The sequence below is a fragment of the Myotis nattereri genome (assembly GCF_964212035.1).
Source record: "Myotis nattereri genome assembly, chromosome: 7".
In the NCBI taxonomy this organism is placed as follows: Eukaryota; Metazoa; Chordata; class Mammalia; order Chiroptera; family Vespertilionidae; genus Myotis; species Myotis nattereri.
The window spans coordinates 8,896,962-8,920,027 of record NC_138082.1 but is presented as its reverse complement, the minus strand read 5'-3'; the positions used below and the strand labels follow the sequence as shown (position 1 = coordinate 8,920,027).

Below are 23,066 nucleotides of genomic sequence, written 5' to 3'. Positions count from 1 at the left end.
ATGTTCATTGATCTCAGATATGAATAGGATTTATTACTTTTACTACACTAGTAAGTGATCTTTAAAATACAGTTATAAAAACCAAATTCAAGAGAGCCTGAAAGGTTAACCTAACCCCTCAGCCAAGTCATCAGATTACACAAAACAGAATACAGAACCTGACACCTAAGTAATTACGGATCAAGTATTCTGAAAGTATGAAAGAATGGTGAGAAAACTGACCAGCGCAGGAGACTTTTACAATCTTAAAGGTGTTCACATATATTAAATGATTTGAAAACAAAACTAAATAAGTTCGCTTGACATACAGCAAGATAATCACTGCAAAAGTATTTATTATACATTTTATTGGTTAAAAGGTTAACAACTATTGTTTAGTTAAATCTATTACGATGAAAAAGGTGAATGAGCAGGAATATAAGTTATAGGATAACCAAAAAGACTTTAAATTTTGTAATACAATTTAATATTACAAAATAGCTATTTTATGCACATATATAAACATAAAAATGGATAAATCAATACTCGATGAAAAGGCAGGAAAAAAAAAAAACTTCATGTATTTCCTCTTCTAATTATATCCCTGTTTTGACTCATTATGATTTCGGAATTCAGAAAAGCCAGAATTCATAAATTCACCTCATCTTCTCATTTTGCTGCAATGTAGAAAAAAAGGGAAAATTAGTAACAACACAAAACAAATGCTTTTGCTGTGAAGCATGGAGAAAATTGCTGTGTCATACTAGTGGCATGTTAAGCTTTGCCATATTTCTGAAACTCTCTGCGATAGTGGGAATTATAAGTAACATTTAAGAAATATTAATTAACAGATTTTATACATTACATGTTTTACTATAAGTTCCTTTTAACTACAAACCTTAGCATATATGCAAATGTATAACTTTAAAACAATTAAATACATGCTGATATACGTACCTCCTGTTTCTATTACTACCATACCCAGACTCCTCCAGTGTGTCCCTTTCTGATCACAGCCCGCTAATCCCTCACAAAGTAACCGCTAACCTATATTGTGTCAATCTCTCCCTTGCTTTTCTTTACACTTTTAACCATCTGTATATTACACTCCTAAAATGTATATTATTTGGCTTTAATCTATGTGTGATCTTTATATTATTCTGTAGGTGATTTTCTATAATTTTTATCACTAAATACCTTGACTCATTTTCAAGTGTCTCCTTTATTGAAGCATTAAACATTCTTATTGTATATTCTGTATCTGATTCTGCTATCAGTTACTTTTGCTAATCTCTTGTTCCCTTGTGTGTTGTTGTTTGCTGTGAGCTGCTGTTTCATTTCCCTTGCAGCTTAATCTGTGGAAAATGTCCGGTGGACTAAGATGAAGGAGGGCTCCTCTAGAAAATATTTGCATTTGCTTCTAATAGACAACAGGGGGCACTACAGGTCAGGGGCTAATACTAAATCCTCAGCTTGGTGTTTTTTTGTGACTTCCAGATATTGTGAATTACAGCTGCTATACATGAGTGTTTGGTTTTGGTTAAGAATTCTTAGAACATTTTTTACTCCTCAATTCAGTACCAGAGTTATTTCCTGGAGCTTAAAAAAAGCTGGTGGGAAGGTTAATTTTAGTTTGTTCTTTTATTCGAGAGTAGCTCAACTTTACTAAGGGAGATCCACTATTAGACTCTTAATTTTAGCTAAATCCTAGAGTCTGCCTTCTGTCCCCAGGCCCATAAGGCTGTGAATCCAATGCTTAGGCAAACCGTCTTAAGCAAAAGCCAGTTTCTGGCTCCACTTACCTTCCTGGCTTCGTCTCTAATCCGAGCTTTCTCACTTCTCTAATAGATACATTAAAGGAGTATTTTGCTTGTCTGTTCTGTTTTAATATTTTGTCCAGTAATTCTACTTTAGAGGGTTGATCTATTAACCTAGTATATAATGCTGCAAGAAGTGGAGTTATTTATTTATATGTTTTTTGGATGAAATACATAACACATGGTCCCAAATTAGAAGGCATAATGGGTAAAAGGAAGGTTTCTTTCCCTCCTCTGTACTCCTCTTCAGAGCCAATAAGATACCCTTATTTTGGGTAATTAGATAGAACCTAATTTATTCTTTCAAAAGAGCTGCCATGGGGATGTTGTATTGATCATGTGCTGGTTACTGTTTTAAAATGCCTATCAAAGCCATCATATCTTTTATTTCATAAAAGAAGCAAGCACTAAGATTGGACAGAGCCTGGCCTGAGTGGCTCAGTGGTTGAACGTTGACCTATGAACCAGGAGGTCATGGTTCAATTCCCAGTTGGGGCACATGCCCAGGTTGTAGGTTGATCCCAGTGTGCAGCATGCAGGAGGCAGCCGATCAATGATTCTCTCTCATTGTTGACGTTTCTATTGCTCTCTCCCTCTCCCTTCCTCTCTGAAATAAATAAAAACAAATACATAAAAATAAAAGTGTAAAGAAAGAAAAATTTGCCCTAACTGGTTTGGCTCAGTGGATAGAGTGTCGGCCTGTGGACTCAAGGGTCCCAGGTTCGATTCCGGCCAAGGGCATGTACCTTGGTTGCAGGCACATACCAGTAGGGAGTGTGTAGGAGGCAGATGATCGGTGTTCCTCTCATCGATGTTTCTAACTCTCTATCCCTCTCCCTTCTTCTCTGTTAAAAATCAATAAAATATGTTTAAAAAAAAGAAAAAAGAAAGAAAAGTTTAAGGATATTTTTCTCTTCCTTCTGAAAATATATCCTAAATATCATCAGGTTCTATAAAACAGGCTACTTCATTAATCCTTTTTAAAAATGAAATTTTGAATAAAACACATATTAAAGGCATTTGAACCGTTTTGAGATAATCAAGAAAATTTGAATAAAAATTGTCTATTAGATAACAGGAATTATTGACAATTTGTTAGATGTGATCATTTTTGTCAAGTTTTGTTAAAAACTTTAAGAAGGTCTTACTTTTTAGAGATATACACAGAAGTGTATACATCATTATTTGCTTGAAAAATACATAACAAAAAAGACAGATGAAGTAAATATGGTCAAGTATTAATAACTGGTGAACCTCAGGGATGGGTAAATGGGGGAAGTACTATTTCTGTTCGCTGAGATATGTTTGAAGTTTAAAAAAAGCGGAAAAAAAGAGTATTATTCTTTGAGGCCAAAGGACACATAAACCACTTTGAAAACCACTTCTAGGGAACAAGGTAGAAAATAAATTAAGGGGAGTAACAAATATGTAAACAGTGCTTTATAAATTATAGGCAACATCTTTTATAAAAACAGTTCAAAGAATAAAAGAAGACATTTCTTCACATCTTACTCAGATTATACTGTGGTTGTTACACATCAATAATATATACTTTATTGATATTCAGAAGTGTTCAAATACTAATTCAGGAAGGGATTTTTGAAAGAGTGTATATTTGATAATATCACACTGAAATCACTCAAACCTCACTGAAACACTTACTCTTTGAGACTTGGCTCTTTCAAATTGAGAGGAGTGCACCTTCTTCGTTTTGGCAGCTCTAAAATAAGATCTTCTGACTTGTTCTCAGATGTAGCAGTATTATTTGAAACAAAATTGGTATTTGTCAAGTCCTGTAGTGTTCTACCACCTGAAAAGAATATTATTTTCACAAATATTTATAAACATTTAGAAATATGGAAATAGAAATGGGCTATTTAGTGGTTTGCAAAAATCACTGATAGCAAATTTTTAAACTTAACAATAATCAAGTTGTAATTTTAATTATAATAGTAGCACTACAATTATTTGTAAATCAGTTTTTCTCCAGCCTTAATGTTGTAGTCCACAACATTGTAATTCAGAAATCACTTATAGGCTGAGAAAAATTCTTCATGGTCCAACTATTCACAGAATTCCACAAATTGCTGCATTCATTCAACATATGCCATTCACTGGCCACTCTGTGAAAGGCACCATGAAGAAGACAGAGATGAAAGATGGCTCTCGTCCTCTAACATGTCCTATAACTATGCACCTTTGCTTCAGTGTTCCTTTTACCTGGAATAGCCTCATCCATCAAATCCTAGTGTCCTCACCCTCATGTTCATAACAGCATTATTTACAATAGACATGGAAACAACCTGTGTCCATGGATAGATGAATGGATAGAATTGTGGTCCACAAATGAAACGCAGTATTATTCACCCAGATAAAAAAACAGGAAATCCTACCACTGTGACAACACAGATGGGCATTAAAGACATTATGCTAAGTGGAATAAGTCAAACAGAGAAAACCAAATATTGTATGATCTTACTTATATGTGGAATCTTAAAAACAAAACCCAGACTCATAGAAAGAGGTCAGACTTGTGGTTAGGAGGCAGCGGAGAGGCAGGGAGGATGGGACATTGGCATTAGATGGTCAAACTTCTAGTTATCAGATAAGTAAGTACTAGGGGTGTAATGTAACTATAGTTAACACTGCTGTATGATATATAAGAAAGTCAAGTGAGTAAACCCTCAGAGTTCTCATAACAAGGAGAAAAAAATATTTTTTTCTCTTTCTTTTCAATGTATCTCTGAGAAGATGGATGTTAGCTACATCTGTGGTAATCATTTCACAACATGTATAAATCATGCTGTACACTTTAAATTTATAGTGCTATACATCAATTGTTTCTTAATAAAACTGGAAAAAATCGCTGTGCTCCACACACATGTAGTAAAATGTTAGGCTCCCACTAGAAAATTTTAATTGATATGGGAATGTCTAATGTTACGAAATTTCTAATAATAAAGGAACATCCGGAGAATTCAATGTTAAGGGGGAAATGTGATATAAGTAATGTTTTATAGACAATGATTTTAAGGAAAAACCCATAGATTCAAATCTGCATGCATAGGCTAGAATGTTGACTGCAGTTCTAGGTGATTGTTTTTCCTATTATTTTCTGATTCTCTACTTTCAATTTTCTGTAGTAAGTGGTATTTTAATAACTGGGAGAAAATTAAAAGTAAACCTTAAGGTAAAAATCCTACCTATCCTTTAGGGCCTAAAATGCTACCTATTTCATATGTCTTTGCCAGTTCCTTTAGTCAAAAGTACTCCCCATTATAACCCTTAGCATAATATGTGTGCATCTAGTAAAGCACTTACCATTGCATTTGTAACTTTTACATATATTTATTCTGAGGAAAGGGAGTTGGTACTGTTTATTTTTATTTCTCTAAAACACATAGAATAATGCTTTAATCACATTAAATATATACTGTTATCAAAGTCCCATGCTAAACAAACTTGCAATTGTCATTGATAAAATCAATCCAGCACAATTCCTTATAATATATATGTAAAACACACAATTTCCTTCAAACATATGAAACAGGAAATTCTCTGCCTAATGATATTACCAGACAACTCTGTGGGAAAAGCCAATCTGTCTTTTAGGTTATAAAGTCCAAGACATTCTCACCAATATCTTTCCAAAGTACTAAGCTCTCTTTAAATTCTTGGATCAAGCTAGTTTTTAAACTCCATAAAAGTAACTAGAAATACTTTACCAGTTAAGTGGGGGAAAAATATGCTTTTAAAATTGATCACTTCAGGCACTGACCTACCTGCTCCTGATCTTTGTGTTCCCTGGGTGACTTGAAGCGTCATCCCTGCCGTCTCCTCCTGCACATCACTTACTGCACAGACTGGTGAGCTCTCCCGGGCGACATTTTTCTTTATCATCAGATTTTTACTAGAAGAACTACGCAAAGGTCTTGCACTCTCATGAACATTGTTATGAGAAGAATCTTGTACGTTAGGTGAATATATCTGAGATAAAGAATTAAATATCTTTGTATAAAAGTCTGGCTTAGTTTTCTCATTTTCCAAATTTTGTTCATCAGCTTGTTCAGATCCAACTGGCATTCTCTGACTGGTGTCAGATATTATGTGCATTACTTCATGGCTATCTGGAGAAGGATCTATTAAAGTGTTCCTTTTCTTTGATTTGGATGTCATTTTACTTCTTCTTTTGATCTGGCACTCTCCTTTCATCACTTCTGCAAAGGGGATATCACTTTTTTTATTAAAAGTTGTAGTGCTTTGCTTCGGATTCTTATGTGCTCCCATTTGGTTACTAGAATCAGAATGTGCTTCATTAGCAACTTGTTTTAAATCTGATCCTAAGGAGACAGATGTCTGTGAACAATCTGTTAACTGAAAAATAGATTTATTTTTTGCCAAAATATTCTTTGTCTTGCCTGATGATTCTTTCCCGTGCTTTTTTTGTTTGTAAGGATTTGAAATTTGCTCACCATTTTCCTTTTCATTACTATTGATTTCCATACAATATCCACTGATAATACCTTGGCATTCAAGTCTTTGTTTAGATTCATGTACTTTAAAATCAAGATCTTTTGTATAGCTTTCTTGGCCATGCACATCTTTATCATTATCCCTATTTATCTGGTATGCTTCCGAAATGACTTCTGTCTTCCGATTCACTTTCTGCCTAATTATTTTTGAAACATTTTGTTGAGCAGGTTGTATATCAGTTACATACCTTTTCAAATCCAACATATTCAGTTTCTCATAATCATATAAATTTCCATTATCTTTGGTAGAAAGATAAGCTGATTGAAATTCATTTGTGACTTCTGGGTTTACAGAAATAGTTTCTTTATCCCTTTGGGTTGGGGAAAAAAGGTTACCATTTTCTGGGTCATGCACGCCTTTATTAAACTCACTTATTTGGTTCGTTTCTAAAATTATTTCTGTCTTCCAACTTCCTTTATCCCTAAGCCTCTTATTTATTTTGGATTCATTTGGCTTTGCAGGTAGCATCTTAGTAGCCTGCTTTTTTTCACAGTAGAGGTTTCCAGTCTCACAACAGAGATTCCTATTACCTCTGGGAGAAGGATCAACTATCTGAAAATCATTTGAGTCTTCCAGGTTTTCAGGAATGATTTTGTTATCTTTCTGGGTTAGAGAAAATAGGTTACCCTTTTCTGCGTCATGTGTATCTTTGTCATCATTCTCATGTACTAGGTTTTCTGAAATTATTTCTGTCTTCCGACATACCTTTTTCCTAAGCTTATCTATTTTTGATTCCTTTTGACCAGCAGTTTGCATATCATTGGCATGCTTTTTCACTTCCAAAATATTTTGAGTCTCACAATCAGACAGGTTTCTATCAACTTTGGTAGAAAGGGCAGGTGTCTGAAACTCACTTGCGTCGTCTAGGTTTTCAGGGATGATTTCTTTATTCTGCTGGGTTAGGCAGAAAGGGTTACCATTTTCTGGGCAATACACATTTTTGTCCTTACATAAATGATTCACTTCAGAAATTACTACTGTCTTCCGGTTTACTCTCTGCCTAAGGTTACTAGCTTTTGATTTATTTTGCTGAACAGGAAATGCTTCGGTGACCAGCTTTTGTAAATCCAACACATTCTGGGGCTCACAACCGCATAGGCTCCCATTATTGTTGGTATGAAGAGCAGGTTTTTGAAACTCATTTGAAACTTCTAGGTTTCCAGAGATGATTTCTTTATCCGCTTGGGTGTGGATGGAAAAGTTACCCTTTTCTGGACAATGCACATCTTGATCATTATCCCCATGTATTTGGTTCATTTCAGAAATTATTTCTGTCTTCCGATTTACTTTCTGCCTAAGCTTCTTAATTACTTTTGATTCATGTTGCTGAGCAGATTGTGCATCGGTCACATGCTTTTTCAAATCCAACGTATTTTGTGTCTCATAATCACATAAATTTCCATTATGTTTGGTGGCAAGGTCAGCTGTTTGAAATTCATTTGTGATTTCTAGGTTTTCAGAAATGGTTTCTTGATCCTTTTGATTTAGGAATAAGTGACCTTTTTCTAACTTATGAATCACAAATGTCTGTCTAGAAGCTTTATTTTTATCATAAGCTAGAGATGTCAGATCCATGTCAAGTTTACTCTCCTGCTGGAATTTATCAGAATTTTGGGAGAAAGAGTATGTTTCTTCTTGCTCATTTGTAACATGTATTCTTTTCTTCTTCTTCTTCTTTTTCTTCCCATTCTCTGTACTTTGTCTGTCATCTTGATCAAAGTCATTATGAAGGGTTATTGTCTTCAGTTTGTTCAACTGAGTCAGTTGTTCAGTACTGAAGATAGAATTTGGATCTTCTGAATCCCCACTGTCATTCAGGCCAACAGGTCTTTTTTCTGGTTCATTTTCAATCTTTTCCTCAACATTCATTTCTGAACTATTTTTAATTTGTCTCTTTGATCTTTCCCTCTTTTTTTCAGAGCTTGAATCTTTCACTTTCCTGAAAGTTTTGGTTGCACAGTCATTTGGTTTATTATTTCTTTTATTTTTAGTGCCTTTTGAAACTGTAACAATTTGGCTTACTACTTCAGTAGCAGTTAAATCCATGTCAGTATCATACACAGTTTTCTGCTCCTGAAAGTCATCATTACCCTGAACTTGATTCATGCATTCTGTAGCAGGTTCACTTGCAGACTCAGATGAGTCAGGAAGGCACTGTGTGTTTCTTTGCATTTTAATATTTCTTTCATTAGTATGATCATTTATGTTATTATTCCCATTTAATTCTGAGCTTAAAATCCCTTCTTGATTTAAATCTGTCATGTAAGGATTGTCTGGACAAGGATTATTTGATTCCAGAAATGATGCAAGCTTTTTCCTTTTAGTTATGTTATTAAAAGATGGTATCTCCTTTTTGTGACTGATAGGCTGGGAATTTTTCATTTCACTCATTAGAGAACTCTTGGAACTTTGTTCAGAGTGGGAACAGTTCTCTATAGAATAAAGGGAAACAAAATTCAGAAATATGTAATGACAGGTTTATAATTTTAAACAAATTAGATTAGAAATCAAGCTGTTTTACAGAGGATTTCTAACCATGTGTTCTGTTCAACTACTTATAAAGAATCTATGCTGATTAAAAAATAAAGTAGAGCCGAAACCGGTTTGGCTCAGTGGACAGAGCGTCGGCCTGCGGACTGAAAGGTCCCGGGTTCGATTCCGGTCAAGGGCATGTACCTGGGTTGTGGGCACATCCCCAGTGGGAGATGTGCAGGAGGCAGCTGATCGATGTTTCTCTCTCATCGATGTTTCTAACTCTCTATCTCTCTCCCTTCCTCTCTGTAAAAAATCAATAAAATATATTTTAAAAAAATAAAAAATAAATAAATAAAGTAGAAATGATGAGAGTAGTCCTAAGTCACATTTTACATATGTATCAATGAAAAATAGATACTGAGAATTCACTCTGCCTTGGCCCCAATAGTAGAGCCATTAATATATATATTTCTAAAGTGGAGGGGACCAGCAAATGACCCCAAATAACAATGATAACTCTAATAAGAACTACTATCAGAAGGCTATCAGCAGAAAGCTAGTTCCTATAAATTATATATGGAATGTACAAATATAAATTTTTAGAAAGGAAACGTAATTCTAAGGTCTAAATTCAACATATCAATTGGAAACTCTATGGCAAATACATAAACCAGACTACACCACACAATTATTTTGAAATAGCATCTAAATAAAATGTGTCATCATTTTCTCTTGCTCAACCATTATGCACACTCAAGTTTTTGCTTTACTATTAATTGGTTATGATTTTGTAAAAGTCACTACTCCTATCTAGGCCCCCAATTTTCATATTTATGAACAGGAGAAAATGAAAATATGTGAAACTAATATGGTATCTTTCCATTCATAAGCTAAGATGTTAAGAAAAGCTCTTTAGGCCAGCTCATTTCTAAATATTGTTTCCAGAGTAACAGTATCAGACCAATGTGGAGCTGACATTTGTCAGCATACTGGCTTTTAAATGAAAATTTTCATTGCATTTTAAAATGGTAGAAGTTAGCAAATCTGTAACATTAGAGATTTAACTTATTAACAGTTTACATACTACGGCTATCAAGAAGAAAATGTGATGAGTGTACTATTTAATACTGATACTCAAAATGAGAATTAAAAAAAAAATCTCACCTTTAGGAAGTATATCAATAATAGAAGAAATCTGTTCTGAATCATCTAAACAACACACATTTTGATTATTTTCTTTAAGACATAACTCCAAATTATACTGAGCTGATAAAGACTGTCTTGTTGATACCAAAGTAGGAACATCAGATGATGTCTTTGATATAAAGTTGTTGTCATGTTGCATTTTCTCTTTATCTTCATCATCATCATCATCATTTGAAGTTAATGGAACTCTAAAGGCAAGTGGGAATGAATGAAAAATTTTGCATTTTACAAAAATTAGAAAATGACAGACATTTCTTTCTATAATCTATTTATTTAAGAACCAACCACAACCTCCGCCCACCCCCTCTGGGTACCTTTTTGTGTTCAATGAAGACAAGTATAGGTAGGAAGTAGGTAGTATCTAATAATACAGAACTTGGAGTAAAACAAGAATGCTTATCTTCATAACTCCAGTGGCCCCAAAAGGAGATAACTGATATAATCACTGGTTAGGCTATTAGGGTAATAATAATGAAATAAATAAAGTCCAGGCATACTTTTAAACACTTGTATATAATATTTACAGTTTTCCTTAAATTATATGGAATACCCAAAACTCTTCCTCTGGTTTCAAACAAGTACAATTGTATAAAAAGTTATGTGTGAGATGAAGTTTGTTATTTCCAAAAACATCCATGTAAACTGAAGCCATATTCTACAGTACTTAAATCTATGGGAGTGGAAGGGACACAGAAATCCACAGAAATATATTGTTGAACTGACCTTCTTGAATTAAAAGAATGAAGAGTAACATCAAGGAAAGTGGGAGGGGAGCCAGCAAATGAACCCAAATAAGTGATATTACCTAGTTTTGTTCTATTATAAATAGTGCTGCTATTTATATGCTTTTTGAAATGTATACACACATTTCTAGTGGATATGTACCTAGTAGAAGCCCTGGGTTTACATATAGTTTGTGGCTTTAGGAGAAAGTTACAACATTCTTATTGTGTTCCCATTATTTAACATGCTTGCTCTTGAGTTTTGCAGATTTTCCTTATCAACTTAAAGAAGTTTCCTTGTACTCCTAGTCTGCTGAAAGGTTTTTCATAAATGGCTATTGAATTTTATCAAATGCCTTTTCTGTCACTATTGAAAAGATACCTTTCTCTTTTTTTCCTATTAATGTGATGAATTTTTTAATCCCAATCAAATATGTATGTGTACACATGCATTATGTAAATGGACAAGTTGATTCTAAAATGCACATGGATATGCAAAGGGTCAAGAACAGCCAAGAGAATATTCATGATCAAAAACATAAATAAATGAAATGGAGATTCATATTATCAAATACCAAGGCTTAGAACAGTGAGTTCAGAAACAGATGCATACACATCAGGTCACCTGACTTATGAAACAGATGATACTGCAGTGAGGTGGGGAAAAAGACGGTCTTTTCTAAATAAATGGTGTAGGTCAGTAGGATTTCCACATGAAAAAATAAACTATGACTCTTCCTTCACTATACCTCAAATTCTAGGTAGACTGAAGATCTAAATGTGAAAGGGAAATAATACAGCTTAAAAAAACAGAACACAGCATGACCTTCCGATTAGTAAAGAGTTTCTTAAAAGGACACGGAAAGTAGTAACCGTAGGGAAAGGGGGTTAATAAATACAACTTAGTTACTGAATAAGGGTAAGTTTCCTCAGAGCCCTGAAGACACAATCTGAGCAAGACTCACAGACCATCTCTTTCCTACCATAGTAGGCAACCACAGGTTGATAAAACTCAAACATTATATAAGACATACAAAATTATTGTGTTATATACAAATCTAAGTACTCTGAATCAATGTACTTAAACTCATGTAACTAAAGGTCCATCTGTGCCTCTTTCTTCTCTAGAATCTATGGGAAAGCTGAATATTATTTCAAAATATAAAACTAAATTCTATTATATTATGTCTTCAATTTCTTTTGCTGGTACAATTTTACCAAGTATTTCATTATTAATTTTTAAATGTTTTTCTATGTTTCAAGGAAGTGAAACAAATAAAACTTTCAAAGTCCACTTAGAGGTGTGCAGGCTAATATTTAACCAAGTTTTGAAGCAATTACCTTGCAAATGGAAGACGCATCGACATGCACTGTTTACTAACCCGTTTATTCTTGCTGGCTGGCAGTAGAAAGGGACTCTGATGGAACTATTTTGGGGGAAAAATACATAAAATAAAAAAGAACAAAATTTCTAATCTCATTAAATCATGTTCGTTATTAAAACATCAAATTATGCAAGAATACCAGTACTAATGGAACAATTCTTGCATTAGTCTTTAATAGTTCAATGAGAATAATGTGATAAGGTTAAACACAGTTCATCCATAATCATGTCATCCAAAGAGAATCACTACTAACATTTTGGCATATAACTTCCCAAACTTTCTTCTATACATATGGATACACAGTGCATAGCCACACAAATACGATGTCTTTTACATATACATAGTTTTGGATTTGTGGTTGGGTAAAGAGCCAACTTAACTGATATGTGGATTTTGACTATGTGGGGGTTGGCATCCTTAACGCCACACTGTTCAGAGGTCAACTGTATATGAAATATGCTTGTGTCTACATATGTATTAAGTAATGTATTACTGGATATAATATACTAGAGGCCTGTTGCATGAAATTCGTGCACTTGGAGGGTCCCTCAGCCCAGCCTGCGCCCTCTTGCAGTCTGGGAGCCTCAGGGGATGTCCGACTGACAACTTAGAGAGGCTCCCACCACCGCCACTGCGCTCACCAGCTGTGAGCCCGGCTTCTGGATGAGTGGCACTCCCCCTGTGGGCAGCTTCTGTGTTGAAAGTCTGCCCCCTGGTGATCAGTGCACATCATATAGCAACCGGTCGTTCCACCCTTCAGTCAATTTACATATTAACTTTTACTATATAGGAGGATATTCTTAAATGGTCTTTTAAAATTCAAAGCCTGGGTGATTTTAATGTAGCTTTTAAATTTTTGCTTCTCTATATTTGCTAAATTTTCACATGCTTTCTGGACATGTTTTAATTATTTGATAAAGACCATAAAATTAGGCAACATACAAACATGTTTTCTTAGTACAGTGCTAACCTGCAATATAAATGGGTATGGACCAACTGACAACCTAATTTCAAAATTCACATGGAAATGCAAAGGACCTACAATAGCCAAAACAACTTTAAAAAAGAACAAAGTTGAAGGGCTGTGGTAATTGAGACAATATAGTATTAGCATAAAAACAGACAAATATACTTAAATACAAAATATAAAACAGACAAATAGGTCAATGAAATAGAACAGAGTTCAGAAATAGATACACATACATTTGGTCAAGTAATTTTGGACAAGATGCAAATGCCAAATGGGGAGTCTAGACTTCCACACTCACCAGGCTATATACTAAGGCAACTTTTCTCCAAACCAGGAGTACTATCAGAAAAGGCCAAGGGGAGAGCTGGGACATCTGGTGGCAATGAGTACAGACCTCCTCCCCTGCAGCAATATCAGTGAAGGACACATGGGGACTTTGGACTTCCACTCATTTGTTAAGAACAAATCCTTTCTGCATCCAAATGTGGATTACATTAGACAATAAAGTACCTTTTCTTTGGCTAGCTTTTATAAAAGATTCTGACAAAGGAGCTACACATTGACCACATAGGTTGAAAGAGTTCATATCTTCTTACCACAAAGACAATGCACTTAAGAGATTTCTAAATTACTTTAACAGTTTTTAAAGGACAGATTTGCAGAAAGTTAAAAAGTAATGATAGCTAACATTTATTGCACTCATCCTATTGAAAGAATACATGCTAGGCACATTTAATTCTTACACTAACTCCCCATTATTCATACCATGTAGATGAGGACACTGGGGTGGAAAGACTTTAAGGCCAAGGTCACAGAATCAGGAAGTAGCAGAGCTAGGATCTAAATATTGGCAATCCCATTTAAAACGCTACCCCCTGAAGCACTAACCTGCCTGCAGAAGCTAGTAAGAAATTTACCTACAATTGGGGCTTCACTGACCTTTCTTCAGTTTACGTACCATATATATTTTGCCTTCTCATTAGTTATCCCTTCAAAAGTTATTTTTCCTATTTAGATAATTAAGTAAATGTCACTCCCTTCCTGAAATTATTTTATTTTCCTTGTGCTAGATTATAAAAGATTTTAAACTATTTACATTAGAGCTTTTCTGCCATATGTTTAATTTTCCTAGTCTGTAATTTACCTTTTATTTTTATGATTTTTAGGTTTCTAAGTTTTGTTTTTGTTTTTTTGTTTGTTTGTTTTTTTTAGAAAGTCCATTAATAACTTCCTTTATGGTTTGTTTTAGGTATAGAAAGGCCTCTCCTACCTATGTGAATTCATTTGTAATTTCTTCTCATTTTTATATGACTTCCTTTTTTTACATTTAAATCCATCTAGAATTTATTTTAGAGAATGGTATAGAGTACAATCTTCCTCTTTTTTCTTCTATTGTTTTTCAATTATGTCCATCTTTTTAATTTTCCAAATCTTAGAGAAAGTTCATTTAGGAAGTTACAGAGGTAGAAGTTACAGAGGTGAAGGATGGGCCCTGGGAGCTTAGGAGAGAGAAGGGTAAAAGTAATGCACCTGGGGGAGAAGGAGGAGGGAGGAAAAGGCTCAGGTAAGCTCCTGAGAGGAGAGCCTCCTGTCCATCTTTTTTTTTTTTTTTTTTTAATATATTGTATTGATATTTTACAGAGAGGAAGGGAAAGGGACAGAGAGTTAGAAACATCGATGAGAGAGAAACATCCATCAGCTGCCTCCTGCACAACCCCTACTGATGATGTGCCCGCAATCAAGGTATATGCCCTTGACCGGAATCGAACCTGGGACCTTTCAGTCCGCAGGCCGACGCTCTATCCACTGAGCCAAACCGGTTATGGCCATCTTTTTTTAATAACACAAATTCTTTCCTAGTTTGAAATACTACCTTTCTACTATTGTCTTTCATGCTTTCTAGTGTGTTTAAGGGCTATTAGGTTCCACTGAGCTATCCAATCCTGTGTTACTTTTAATCAAAACTAAATTTTATGTAAAAATTACAATAACCAATTATACCAAATGATAATGTTCTGTTAGCCCATTAATATTATCATTCCTTTGCACAAAGTTTAGGATATGAATCTCTAATCTTGATGCTACTTAACTAACCTCAACTATTCTCAGTAATGCTAAAAAACTGCACCACTTACACACAATTCTACTTACCTCAGAAAAATTGCTCATTTCAATTGCAGTTATCAAACTATTGTTCAAATGTGCTTCTATTTCTATAAGCTTCTTATTCTGTATAAGTAAAAAAAAAAAAAAAAAGGACCCCTTTTAAACAATTAAGATTTGGAGTTTATTAAATCATACATTTATGAATACAATCAGCTGAGAAGACTTAAAAAATAACAGAGATAACATTGGACTAAAAATTGAGATTACATTGAGCTAAAAAGGTACTATACTGTATAGTTCAAGTAGACACACATTTTGAATGCTTTTGAACTATCAATCATAAATTTTTCTACAAACATTTTTCTATCTTCTAATAATACATTATATGGCAAGTAAACATAGTTGGTCAGTCACAGGAATTTAACCCTCAACAGTAGTAGGTAATTTTCCCATTTTTAAATTAATTTCTACTTATTTTATAGTTAGATCTACAGTTGCAGCCTAGGTGATCATTGGAACTTACTACCCTGTCTATGGACAGAGTTGCAAATTGGAAGGAAAAGCAATGACTACAATATTCATTCTTTTTGGCTTAAAGTCAGGGAAACACTGGGGCTAGAGGAGAATACTAATACTCTGTGAACTCCCCTCCTTCCCATTCACCGGAGGAATTAGTAATGCACAAAGCTTTGCTTATGATAAGCAATCAAAGATTAATCAAGGTGTTACGCTGGTGTGCAGAGCCACAAGTAAATATTTAGAATGCAGACTTAAGACACCTATTTTATTACAGTTTGCCCATGAGCAATGTATGCTCTTTCAATAACTTTTCATAATAATTGGAGGTTTGAAAAACATATCTTGAGCTTCTATAGTAATATAGTTAAGATTTTTAGTTACAATTTAGAATTCAAACATAATATAGTTTCCATACCAAATTATTTAGCTTTAGGCGAAGAAATGTGTTCTCAAAATTCAATTTCTCCACTTCTTTTTGTAATAACATCTTTTCAGTTGCAATTCTTCGAGAATTCTCTTTTTCTCTACTAAGAGCCTGAGCTAATGCCCTGTTGTTGTGCTTTAAAGATATTTTGAAAATAGAAGAATTATCTGTAAAAAAATTTTTAATAATTAATATTGAACATATACCTTAACAATTTTTCATATTCCTTAATAAAATTCTTTTAGATAAAATGCATTTCACTTTATAAGTTTTAACTGAAGGTTGGAAAAGAAGAGACTGACAATACAGAGGTAGTTTTGAAAAAAATGTACTTAGAGTTTGGAACTGAAGAAATAAAAGCCGTCTAGGTGATGAATAAAAGGCATGAGAAAGGCAGAATGTCTGTGGATACAGAGTTAGGAAACAGAGGGCTCTTCTACAGACACAGCATTCTAGATAATGAGATCAGCCACAAACACTGAATCTTGATACCTGCTGCCCTACCTTCCTTTTGCCTTTCACTAGGAAGTAGAATGGAGAAGCTGATCCTGCAGCTCTAACTGGAGATGTCCCATAGAAACTAGGGTGGCCAGTGTGCGAAAATTTTAAAGCCAGTTTCTGTGTCTCCAGAATTGAACACATTAGTTAATGCTCCCAAAGTCCATTTTTCAAAACCTTGAGTGAAAGGGAGCATACTTACTACAATGTTGGATAATCACCTACACCTTGTGGGATACTTACTACAATGTTGGATAGATCACCTAAACCCTATGGGATATTCTACCTCCATCCCAAATATCCTCCCTCGTATATGCAGGCATCTACTACAATCTAAACCAAACCCCTCTCTTTACAAGCACTGTATAAACATAATTTAAGTCAGAAAGGCTTTCCCGTTGTAAGGAAAGAAATTTAATTATGAATTCCTTGGTAAATCTCACCTTAAATATAGTGTGCTCCCTGTGTACACTTAGAGCATACTCTTATCTTCATAATTTTGATTTACATGCCACTGAATAAAAATGTATATATGTAAAAATATTTAAAATAATATTTTAAAAATACTCAGGGAAAGTCTGGGAATCTAAAAAACAGAGTCCAAAGAATGCTGGGGTCCAGCCCCAGCAGGTCCAGGGGTCCCCAAAGGTGTGGACGGAGTCGGCGAAGAAAGAATGACACGGAGACAGCGTTCAGTTATCAGCAGCCTAGCCAGGATCTCCAGCCAAGTTCTGGTCAGGATCTCCAGCGAAGTTCTGGTTAGGATCTCCAGCCAGGTTCTGTGTCCATGTTCTCTTGCTAGGTTCTCCAGCCATGTTCTCCAGCCAGGTTCTGTAGCCATGTTCCCTCGCTAGGTTCTCCAGCCAGGTTCTGTCCAGGTTCTCCAGCCAGGTTCAGCCACCAGGTTCTAGTCAGGTTCTCTTGCCATGTTCTATCCAGGTTCTGTAGCCAGGTTCTGTCTCTAGGTTCTTCAGCCAGGTTCTCTCGCTAGGTTCTGTCTCTAGGTTCTGTCTCCAGTTTCTGTCCAGGATCTTTTGCCATGTTCTCCCAGCGAAGTTCTTCTGTCTCTAGGTTCTGTGTAGGTTCTGTGTCTAGGTTCTGTGTCTAGGTTCTGTATCTAGGTTCTATGTCTAGGTTCTGTGTCCTGTTGTCTTGTTACATCTGTATTTATACCAGTTGATTCCAATCCTATCAATCTCTATTCCCAAGGTTAGGGTGTTTCTTATCTCCATTCCAGGGAGTAAAGATTATGTAGCTTAAGCATGATTGTTCATAGTTAAAGTGATTAATTACCTGCCTGGCACTTAGTTAAGGGGTTTTATCCCCTCCCTAACTTCAGGGGAAAATCCCTACTTGGGGAAACAACCTTTCTCAGAGAGGTGACCTTGGTTCAAACACATAGTGCCAAGAAGGTGAGCAAACATATTAAGAACAGTATGCCATATATGCCAGGTCCCTTGAAACAGCAAGGATGGACCAGCTCCCGGCAAAAGAAATACTTTATCTTTGGCACTGAGAAAGCAGTTTCCAACAGCCACCTCTGACACAGCAACGGAAACAAACTAGAACCAGTGGGACGCCACAGCCAAAGGATAATAACCTTTTCCTGCTGCAGGCCTCAAAGTCAGTACATTCCTTCTTAGCAGCGGGTGTGCAACGGTCCTGCCAGAGAGCAGGAAATAGCCTCTAGAGGAGGTGGTCTAACACAACACATGGCCCAAGACACCTGGGTAGGAGCAGCATTATGACTGGAAGATACTCAGAAGGTTTGGCTCTTTCCCAGGCACAGTTACCCGTGGAAGTGCCTTCCCCACTCCCGCTAAGGTGGGTATGACCCATTGAGACAATTTTCAAGAGCATTAAAAATTTATCTTGCGGAGTTTCCCCATTTCTTTCTTTCTTTTTTCTTTTTTTGCCCTTCTGACACCCTAATTCCAGAATCCATGAGACCCATCTCTAAAGGTCTCAGTGCCCTCCTAATGAGCTTTGGCTATATAAGATCACCCACTACAGCAGCCCATGTGGGCCAAACCCTCTAGATGACCCATCAGCCAACTGGTACAGCACACCATAACGATCTACCACTTTTTAAGATATTTTCCAGGAATGGCGCATTGGTATTTTCCTTGCCATGTAGGAGGTAGCTGCCTTAGGCTGCACCAAGCTCACTGCTGAAAATTCAGCTGCCACCACTGGGGGAAAATCATCACAACCATTCAACTAGTAGGAGTTGAAGGAAACAGAAAGGACTAAAAGGAAAGAAAAGCATCAGTTAACAAAAACAGTCATTTTCTATACTTGATAAAATATAAAATAAAATAAAAAAACACTCATCAATTCTCCAGGGAAAAGTAAAAACGTGAGTATATGTACAACCAATGGCACTTACTTATTATTTTTGTTTTGATTTTGGAGGCAAGAGAAACATTCAACTTAGCAGCCTTTGACATTCTTTTGTCTTTCACATGCCTCTTAATTCCTGAGGGGAAAAGTGATCCCATTTCTGTTACTTGATAATCCATCACTGAAGCAAAAGAGAAAAGGAAGGAAATCATAGTATTGATTAATAAAAGATTTGAGTAACTGATACATTCTAAAAAGTAACAATCATGACAAATGATATAATTTGTCTGTACATACGTATCAATAAAACCCCTTCTATAATCCTGCAAAGTATGAATGTAATTGAAAGTGGTTTAAAGTAGAATCCAAAAAAAAGATAAGTGACTGTTTTTCATTTAAACCTGTATTATTTTATCGCCATGCCAGGAGCCAGGCTAGGCTGGAGAGAGAACACAGGACATGGCTGTATAAGAATGTAGAATATGGAATGCATAATCTAATGTAGGTATAAGCACTCTTTGATATTAGTAAAGGGTGTCCCAAAATTCACGCAAGAAGTAATTGTGATAGAAAACATAGGCTTATAATTAAAAATTGTAAATTTTTTATTGATTCATAACATATACAGTATAGGGTTATGTATGGAATAGCATATCGGGTAAATGGCCTCCATGGCTTTGCTGGCACATACGCACTCTTTTGTTGAAATTTTCCACGACTGTTTTGCATCAATGTGGCTGAATTTCAATGAGGCTCATTTTCATCTTGATGGCTTGGTTAATCCACAAAATTGTCGCATTTGGGGTTCAGAAAATCCACGAGTGATTGTTGAGAAACAAATGCATCCACACCGTGTCACTGTTTGGTGCGGATTTGGGGCTGGAGGCATCATCGGACCATTCTTCTTAAAAAATGCAACTGCTGAGGCAATAACAGTTAATGGTGCTCGCTATCGCGACATGATAATCCAGTTTTTATGTATGCTAGTCCATACATAACCCTATTCTGTATACTTTATGAATCAATAAAAAATTTACAATTTTTAATTATAAACCTGTGTTTTCTATCAAAATTACTTCTTGCGTGAATTTTGGGACACCCTTTACAATGTATGTAGTGTAACCTTAGAGATGTGCACAGAAGAGATATGCCTAATCGTATTTGGGGGAGGAGTAGGCAGGAAATTTAAACTTGTCTATTAGAGTTATGGCCTATTTGATTAGCAAGAAGATATTCACATCATGACAAGAATGATGGATATAATACACAATGGCACAGACTGTGATTAACTCTGCCTGGTCCAGGGAAAAGGATCTGAAAAAGTTTTACGTAGAAAATACAGTTGACGTTGAGCAACCTACTTGAACAAGACCAACCTCCCAAGTCCCCCCTCCCCTTCCCCAAGCCTCCTTGTCTCCACCTGCAGAGAAGACACGCTGCCACCCCCACCTGTCTAACCCCCCAATACTCAGCCTGTCCACCACTATCTACCTACCGAGTCCACAGGACTCACCTCACTATGCCCTGCACGTCAGCCACCACAAGAATCCCCAGACTCCCAGGCCACTCTCACCCCCCTCACCCTAGCCCCCCTCCAGGTCCGCCCGTCCCTCATTTGGTCCTGCGGTGGGGTGGAAAATGGTCCCCCAAAGCGATCAGGTCCTAATCCACGTCATTCTGAACCCAATGTGGAACAGGGGTCTTTACAGGGTCACTGCGCATCTTGTGATGGGAGATTGCCCCGGAGTATCCAGCCAGGCCCCCCGGACGCCACCGTGAGTATCCGCACAGGAGAGGGGCAGAGGCTGGCAGGCGGACACCAGACCCCGGAAGAGATGAGGAATGCCTCCCTTAGGGCCTCCAGAGGGGCGCAGCCCTGCAGACAGCTCGAGTGCAGCTCCGTGGCACTCAGTGTTTGGACTTCCGGCCTCCAGAGCTGCGAGAACATAGTTTCTCCTGCTTTAAGCCACCCAGTGGGCGGTGGTGTTTTACAGCAGTCACGGGGAATGAACAGTCCCCCTATCTCACCCTTGTCCAACCCGCAGAGTCCTCTGGAACTCGCAACCCATCAAAACCTCTAGCCTCGTCTCTCGCCTGGCCATCACCTAACGGTTGTTCCTCTGCGGCTCTGGTCTGGCCAGCATCTCAGCTGACCCCTCAATCAGGAACGCTCCTCTCCACGCCCAGCTTCCCCGAATGGGATCCCGCATACAGAAGTCCTCGCCCCGGTTCCCTGCCGAAACACTCCCTGGGCCTCACCCTCAGTTCCAGTCCTGGGTGCTCCCAGGCTCCCTCCCTCCGCCTGCACTAGCCTCCCTTCTACGCGGCGCCCCAAGGAGGGGGCTCCTTAGAGAACCCACGGGCGAGACCCTCCCACCATCACGGAGCGGAGCGGCCGCCTAGAGAGAGAGCCCCTCCTGCAGCGAGCTGACCTCCTACCTGGCGGCTCGCCCCCCGCCCCCGCCGGGCGTTCACATCCCGGGGACCAGAGGCCGCGATTTAGATGCAAACTAGGCGCCCCCGCCCCCGTCCTCTAACAAGCCGGACGAAGGGTGCAGGGGCCAGGGCGGAGGGTGGGCGTGATGAGCGCGGGTCGCGGGGCTCGGCGGACCCAAGACGCCCGAGAACGAGGCCGGGAGGTTCCGCCCGGGAAAGACACGGATCCCGCCACAATGGACCGCCGGCCCGAAAGCCACAGGCCGCCGACTTACCGCTCCTTCAGAGTGAGGGGCACCAGCCCGCTCCCGGAGCTGCGCGCCGCGGCCGAGGCTCCGGTTCAAACCCCGCGGCCGTTGGCGGTTGCCCCATCAGCCAACCAGGTCCCGAGAAGCCGACGCGAAAGAGCGCCGGACCCGGAAGTGGGAGGCGGAAGGGGCGGGACCTCGCGCCGGCCGGAGGGGGCGTGGTCGGGGCGTGGTCGAGAGCGCCTGCGGACCCGGCCTGGGGGAAGGGCCGGGTTAGATGGGGCGCTGGCGCTGGCCTCTGGTGCGCGAAGAAGGAGGCGATCCTTTGACAAAATGACCTCCATCGGCCGGTGTCCGAAAGGCTTGTCAGCCGCCTAAAGTCAGCGGGAAGTTCTTGTCGCCTCTGACGCGGCCGGGAGACCGCCCACCCGATCTTAGCGTTCTTGTGCTGCTTTGCCCTGTGAGGCCGGCACTGTTGCTTTTCCCTTAACAGCTCCCCCCATTTTCCTTCTAACTTTCTGACGAAAAGCGGCAGTGACATTTCGTTGTAAATCCCGCATCGCATCAATATTTAGGTCTTGTACTAATGGTCTGTTTTAGCTAACTATACAAGAATGGCATTTGCTATTATACACAAACTACATATGTATGTAATATATGTCACATGTGTAATATATGCATAATATATGTATATAACATATTCCATATGTTATATATTGCGTATGTTATATATATTTTATACATATGAGGTTTCCTTGTCCGTAAAATGGAAGTTAATAACAGCATCTAATATATTTTTATGGTGGTTCTAATCAACAGACCCTTTAAAAATATATATATTTTTTTATTGATTTCAGAGAGGAAGGGAGAGGGAGATAGAAACATCAATGATGAGAGTCATTGATCAGTTGCCTCCTGCAGCCCACTACTGGGGATCCCTGACCGGGAATTGAACCTTGACCTCCTGGTTCATGGGTTGATGCTCAACCACCAAACCACAGCGGCCTGACCAACAGACCCTTTTGTTCAAATGTATTAATACTAGAGGCCCAGTGCACGAAATTCGTGAAGGGGCTTGGCCCTCGCAGCCCCGGCTTCTGGAAGGACATCCCGAAGGTTGTTGGGCTGCCTGGCCTAATTAGCATATTATGCCTTTATTATTATAGATTATTATAGATTGCTTTCTTCCTGATTCATTTTGTAGCTACAACTCCAACAGCAAAACAAATAGAAAAAGGGAGACAGGGCAGTCAGAGATAGGAGAGTTGTTAAAAATTTTATCAAGACATGAATACCAACATCTCTTTTTTAAAAAGTGCTGGTTATCTTATCTCAAAGCAGTTGAGAGAATTTCATGAACCAAGAGCTTTTTAAATTACAAAAACTCTTGAAAATGTGAATTCTT

At 37.8% G+C, this 23,066-nt stretch overlaps 1 protein-coding gene across 1 annotated transcript; it reads right to left on the bottom strand.

Annotated features, from left to right (window-relative positions):
- SGO2 (shugoshin 2) lies at positions 1-21,755 on the bottom strand. Its single transcript, XM_081096327.1, has 9 exons — positions 21,689-21,755; positions 19,024-19,158; positions 16,128-16,303; positions 15,239-15,316; positions 12,074-12,159; positions 9,969-10,198; positions 5,579-8,761; positions 3,459-3,606; positions 1-656 (listed from the first exon to the last, which is right to left on the bottom strand). The coding sequence occupies exons 2-9, from the start codon at positions 19,154-19,156 to the stop codon at positions 641-643; spliced, it is 4,050 nt and encodes a 1,349-aa protein (XP_080952453.1). The 5' UTR covers positions 19,157-19,158; positions 21,689-21,755; the 3' UTR covers positions 1-640.
- Positions 21,756-23,066: the final 1,311 nt, after the last annotated feature.